At 40.0% G+C, this 6736-nt stretch overlaps 1 protein-coding gene across 1 annotated transcript; it reads right to left on the bottom strand.

The window, feature by feature from the left end:
• Window positions 1-7: 7 nt before the first annotated feature.
• LOC116376783 (ubiquitin-conjugating enzyme E2 D4-like) lies at window positions 8-6088 on the bottom strand. Its single transcript, XM_031838259.1, has 7 exons — window positions 5899-6088; window positions 4761-4824; window positions 3877-3908; window positions 2703-2780; window positions 1338-1443; window positions 787-880; window positions 8-661 (listed from the first exon to the last, which is right to left on the bottom strand). The coding sequence occupies exons 1-7, from the start codon at window positions 5920-5922 to the stop codon at window positions 616-618; spliced, it is 444 nt and encodes a 147-aa protein (XP_031694119.1). The 5' UTR covers window positions 5923-6088; the 3' UTR covers window positions 8-615.
• Window positions 6089-6736: the final 648 nt, after the last annotated feature.

The raw sequence follows: 6736 nt of genomic DNA, 5'->3' as shown, positions 1-6736 counted from the left end.
ATTTCAATTTATCTGCTACAAGATGCAAAATAACTAATAAAAAAAAAACTCCTTCACCGACATGACGTGTGTCAGAATGAGGGCGTACATATTTGGCATTCACCCTCCCACAACTCCATGGTTGGCTGTGTTCCTCGCTGGGCGCAGCAGGGACTCCGGGCTTCTCCAGTTATGGAGCCGCTTGTCTAACATGTATGCTACCCTGCTGCACTCCGCTCCTCTAAAAAAAGGCTTGTTGTTGAATGGCATACGTTATGTCCTACAGTCCACTAGTTTGACTTCAAAAATGCTGTATAGCAACTTGTAATAAACTTGTGTTAGAAATAAAATGTGCTTGATGCAAAAACAATAACACCAAACTTTGAAATGTCACGGTCTCCACGACATGACTACAGGCAATCTTTCTCATCTGCTCTGGTAAAACTCTGCTCCCTTCAAAAAACAAAGAATGTAAATGTCATGTTCTCAGATTAATAATGATGTTAATGACACTTCAGTCTGATGGAAGTTACCCACGATTACTTAATGATTCCAGACTCTAATTTACAGTGTGTTGTGACTTCAGAAAAGGAAGGAAAAAGAATAAATCTCAGCATGTTTTTCTTCATCTTTTCTTTACATGGCATACTTTTGTGTCCAATCTTTTGCTAGTTTGTTGTATCTGAGGAGAGAAAAGAAGAGAGTGAAGTGAGTGGATGATAAGCTCCGACACCATCAGCTACACACATTGTTCACATTGATATGAGTGGACAATAAAGCACCACTTGAGCCAGAGTGCGTACTCACTTGTCTTTGTCGTTCTTGTACATGTGTGCTATGTCTGGAACTAAGGGGTCGTCTGGGTTTGGATCACAAAGCAATGAACATATGGACAATAAAACTGGAAGGAAGAGGAATTTAAAAGATCACATTAGTTGGCATGTAGATAAAGGACGTTTAAAATGAGCCTGCCCCAGATAGATCATACTCGCAGTCTCCAGGAGTGATGACTGAGTGAGTGAGTGAATCATATTCAAAATTTTGATACTTTGGCAACATTGTTCTTTATTGTTGTTCATGTCATGCTAATGAAGCCAAAGTGATTTGATTTCATTTAAGAGATTTAAAAAGTGTGGTACAAAAAAATAAAAAATTGCACACAACATTACTACAAATAATGCAATTTGACAGAATTTGAGATAAAGTCTCAAAATCATAGTTTTACAGGTACCCTTCAAAAGGTCACTCCATCAGGTGACTTCACAGCCAATAATAATATAAAACACAGATAAGATGAAAAACTGACATGGTGCAGTAGTGTTGCAGTTATAGTTGACACACTGAGCGACTGCAGTTACCTTTAGACACCGTTAGTGCTGGAGACCACTGAGACCGTAGAATGTCCAAACAGATGCTCCCATTGCTGTTTATATTTGGGTGATAAATCTTAGTTGTAAAGGCTACCTGTAAAAAGAAACAGTGACACACATCATACAGCGTGTATGAGCAGAGAAGACGCACCACCACACAGCGGAGGAAATACAACGGTAGATGTGCATTTCAGGTCACCTGCCACCATGGCCGATAGCTTTTCCTTTTATTAATCAAAATCATTTCTTAAAAACTAATTCCTGAATTTGAACTAGTGAGGGATTAAGGTTACATGATATACTCCGTATTTCTAGTGCCTGATTCCACTCTGTTGATATTCTGAAGCGTTCTTCATGAGCTAGAAGCAACAGGTGAGGAAACAACTCGTCTTCAGACCCTGCTGTTACAGATACTGTACTAGTGTTTGCCTTGTAGCAAGAGGTTCAGTCCAAAACGTGGCTCCAGTGCTGTTTACAGTACTGACCCTGTTCTACATGACGGTACCACTGCTGAATGTAGGGAGGACAGTTGGGTGCAGAATTGCTGTCAACACAAACTAAAATTAGATCATATCATGTTTTCCTGTTACGTCCTTGTCAGGACGCTTCAGGACCAGTAGTGTTCAAAAGACATGTGGTCAAATGCACCCAGTCCACTTCTGCAAATGGTTTGAATGATCGGATCACAAAGTGTTTACACATGTAATTAGCGTTGTCCATTTGTGATCTGATAGCCCGAGACTCGTCCTAAAACCAAGTGTAAATAGGGTCTAAGTGTGGGAGAACAGTGTGCATACTCAAGACCTGCTAAGAATCGGCCTGTAGTATGGCATTGGGACACAGCGACAGTTGTAATAGTTCCGTTCAAGTGGATGGATGCATGGACAGTATGTTCTTACAGGTCCAGAATTTTCAGTTTGAGAGCATCTTTATTTGTATTTTTAACTGTGAGCGTTGCCTTGTAACCCCCTTCTATCAGCTAAATGTTGCCTAGTAATCAGAGGCTCAGGTCACGCAAGATCAAAATGACTGACATATGAACAAATTCTATTTTCTCAATTTGATGACATATGGCAGTTTTTAAGCAAGAGGTCATGCTATAGGTTTGATAATACCCTATAAGATTGTATGTTTCATAATGAATTCTGGAAGAAAAGCACCCTCTGCGCAAGTACTGGCTCAGAACAAGCGTCCATTACTATGATGAATGTAGAACTTGTCAGGTATAATCCCTTACCAAACGTATGAGACAGGAGACGTTTCCAGGACCAGAGGGCTTCCTGACTGCACAACGACTACAATAAATTTAAGAGCATGTCAGGCCGAGGCTTTGAGTAACCAACCAGCTCTTACCTTTGGTGGCTTGAATGGGTAGTCGGTGGGGAAGTGGATTGTGAGAAAGAAAACTCCTCCTTGGTAAGGACTGTCACCCTGACAAAAAGACAGAAAAAGTGTTCAGCAAGACCCAAATGACTGACAATCAGCACAGAACCGCTTTAGATTGTGGCCAGCTGGTGCCGCTTTAAGGCGTAGAGGTAATTAAAGCCCCTAGACCTAACAACTAATAAAATGACCACTATACCATGACAATAAGTAAGTGTAGGCCTTCCAAATAAAGAGGTGTAGATAATCTGTTGGTTTGTTTCCAACCTGTCTGATGAGGCTGTGTATACTTAAGAATCTGCCGATACGGCACGTATCACTATACACGGGTTAGGATTCAATACTGTCAGCAAGGAAACATGTTAGGATTTATTCAAACAACATTTAGGAAAACAGTCATAGTATAAAGAATACACCCCCATATGCAGAAAATCTGAGTTAATCTAAGTTTTCTTTTATTAATGCAATCAGAATAGCAGGATCTGCGTTTTCATTTTTCACAGTCCTGTAACCTCCAGCACTACTTTTTGTGCAATCTGAGCCACAAGTATTTGTTCATATTAGAATTAATAGTGTTTTTGAGAATCGATACGATATCACAAATCATAATACTGGGATACTCAGTGTTTAGATATTTTCTTACCCTACTGATGACAGCTCACCTTCGGAGATCCCAGTAGTTACCATAGTGATCAATTCCAGTTAAAAGCAAGCCGGCTATTTGATAACACAAGGTTAAGCTAATTTGCTAACTGGACTTCGTTACACAGCTTCCATTTGAGAATGTTTCAATTTCAAAATAATGAACATCAGCAATATTGATCCCTACTGCAGAATCTATCTGAGAGGCTAGAGATGTTTAGTTCTGTAGTCATGTGTTCAACCTGTTCTTACTCACAGGCGTCACTTTTTACATTCACTGTGCCCAACATGTCAACAGTATTGTATCTTGTCACAAATATCCTTTGTCTCCTTTATCTGACAATCTGTATTTGCTAATAATGCTTAACAAATATTAGAAAACAAACAACGTAAGTGCATTGAGCCAGAGTTATATGGGGGGATGCAAAACTACTTTACTAATGTAGCACAGTAGAGTCCGTATGAGAGGACTGAAAGCCTTAAGTGATGTTGTGATACTCACCGGACCCATTATGGTCGCCTGCCAATGAAACACTAAAAGCAATTAAGGGAGAAAAAAGGAGACACAGGAAAATATCAGCTGTACACGTCACAGACAAATGTTCATCAGCCATCATAGGCTTGTATTCATTGGCGATCGGATCATATATAGACAACTGACGGGATTAACTAACTTTCTATTAGCTTTAAGAAGTCTCTTTTCCATGGATCCGACACCCAGCACCTTATGCCTGTCAGGATCAGGCAGTATCTATTTCTTATACCTTCCTAACATTTCACCGGGGTATACCGTATATGACAGCATTTGTGTTTTGTTTGTTTTTAAAGCTGCGCAAAACTCGATTTGTCACTAAACTTACAATAGCTGGTCCACCTTAAAAGGTCAGTCCACCTTAAGTGAGACTGAGACAAAGTTGTCGATGACTTCAGGAATTGCCGCTTTCCCCCTGGACCATTCAAAATGGAACTAATCCAACTACAGCGGTATCGGATATCAGGCCAATACTGACTCAAATAGCTGGATCGGGTATGGTGACAATGGGGCCGATCTATATACTATATACATTATATACAGAAATAGTCATTCCTGTTTAAGTTTTGACCAAGTTGTTGCTGCATTTAAAAAGGTTTATACCTGAATTGTAGTTCCTGTTTATTCTGAAGATTTTTTACAGAGCTGCTGGTGCACAATGGATGTATTTGAGTTCAAAGATTCACTGACTGTGTAGTTCATTCACTTCTTTTACTAAGCGAAGAGGTCGCATCACTGCTCAAATGTACTTCAGTATGCGCCTCGGTAAATGACCGCATTACCGCTCAAAGACATTTTAGTATGTGATGCGTGAGAAATAGTGACATGAAATGTGCATGTGTAGCGTTACTCACAGTCATCGCCCACTGGTCCAGCAGAGCACTGTGCTGGAGGGTCCCTCTGCAGGTCATGCAGCTCCTGCTCAATGCAGCAGAAATAGGTAACAAAGGTTAGTTATTCGGGCACTGATTTACTTCAGTGAAAACTGAGTGGGCACCAACGGGATGTTTTCTCTTGGTATTCCTGTTGATTGAAGTTTGAGTTTCTGTAAGCGACATCCCTCTTTGTGACTAATGCCGATTATATTTATCCACACAGTTTTGTTTCTCTATTACACAAACTATTAGACTAAAGACTTCCTTTCATGTTAACCACATAAGTATTTCAAAGATAGATATCAGATAACAGCATAAACGTTGACAAAAAGTGGCTTTGACGTGTGCTCTCCACCACGATGGAAAAGGTTAATACTAAGCATTTACAAATCAAGGTAAAATATGGCAAGGTACTCCAAGGTTGTAAATATAAAAAAGTCCACTATCAATTTGTTATGTCACTAATTTACCAACATCAGCAACATCAACTGGGTAGAGGATGCACAGTGGTTTGGGTGTGGCTAAATGTATTTGCGCCATCAGCTGCATCAGTTTTCACGGTGCACCTCACCACATACACACATCCTTTCTTTACGTTTCTTCTCCTGCACATTCCCTGACAGCACTAGCTAACTAGCAGGGCTATGATAGCAATAAACTGAGCCACGGTTAGAGATGAACGGCAGTATGTGTTCACGAGTAACTTTTCTGGTCACTGCAGTACTTGTCTACCGCCACGAGGACGAGGACAAGTACAAGTAGTATGACAGGGCTGTTGTCCGGTTGCTTAGACAAGCTGGAGAACACGCAGAGTGACAGCCTCAACAACAGTGACAGACTGGCATGGAAGCAGCCAGGGTAGTTACTAAGCTAGCTAAATTACTGGCGAGCTAGCACAGAACTTTGAAGTTGTCATTGGCCGCTGTATTTGTTCTGGGAGGTGTCAGCATACAAATTATTTCCCAAAACGTTACAAAGTTAGCCAGAAGTCACTTTAATGCAGGGATAGTGTCAAACTCGTTGTTAATAAGCCATTTTGTTGAAATTAACTCTTACGTTAGCTTCTGGTGGGCCAGCTACAATTAGCTGGCAACCACAACTAGTCAGTCAGATTTACCTTCTGTATTCTTTTCAGTGCCATGTTGACTGATGCAGTTTGCTCCTGAACTCACGTCGACTCGCTCTTTAGTTGAATTTATTGCTGGCGAAGTCAACGGCTGTTGATTATTCCCTGAGACTTCGACAGCCGGGGATGCGTTTGTGTTTTTGTGAAACCTCTTTTGTTTCCGCTTCCTCCTGTTTACGGTCGCTCCTCCGAAGTGGATCATGGGAAACGTAGTTCGCGATTTGGCGTAACCGAATATATTCTTGAGAATGACTCTTGGGTTGATATAACTTCTTATAATCTCAGTTTCCGATTCGTTTAAAGCCCATTGAAGGTTTATCTATGCTGTGGTTGCAAATTATGAAATTTTAATATTAAATGAGCATGTAATAAACGATCATAAAAACAAAAAAAACATGAGGCCTAATTTTGATTTCAAAAATACTTCTCCAGTCAGTGTTGATTTAGAATACATCATACATATTGAGGAATTTTCCATTAACCTATATTTTCTCTCATTTATTATAAGTTACATGCACATCCACATGTTTAATACCTATTATGTACTTAATACAGGCCCATCTCAGAAAAGTAAGCATATTCCAAGGAAGCTGATGGAGGCTTTATTGTTTCCACAATAGCCTACTATTACATCCTAAGGTGATGATTGTTAACAGATGAAACATGGTATGGATGGAAGACAACAGCTGAAATCTAAGCTTCTTTTTTCTATTTAATTGTACTACTTTCCCCAAATAACTTGAATGCAGCATTAAACGGGCCATAATTTTTTTCAAAGTATACATGATTTGCAAAAACACCTGTAGTTTATAAGTGCAGTTGTGCTTGT

Source organism: Anarrhichthys ocellatus, unplaced genomic scaffold, assembly GCF_004355925.1.
Source record: "Anarrhichthys ocellatus isolate YVR2014 unplaced genomic scaffold, GSC_Weel_1.0 scaffold607, whole genome shotgun sequence".
NCBI classification, from domain to species: domain Eukaryota; kingdom Metazoa; phylum Chordata; class Actinopteri; order Perciformes; family Anarhichadidae; genus Anarrhichthys; species Anarrhichthys ocellatus.
Note: the sequence above shows the minus strand (reverse complement) of the source record. Positions and strands in the feature narration are given on the sequence as shown.

Coding starts and splice junctions, on each gene's coding strand:
- LOC116376783 (XM_031838259.1), bottom strand. CDS start 5,922: ATGGCACTGAAAAGAATACAGAAG. Junction 3,909..4,760: donor TGGACCAGTGGGCGATGACT/GTGAGTAACGCT, acceptor AATTGCTTTTAG/TGTTTCATTGGCAGGCGACC. Junction 2,781..3,876: donor AGGCGACCATAATGGGTCCG/GTGAGTATCACA, acceptor TCTTTTTGTCAG/GGTGACAGTCCTTACCAAGG.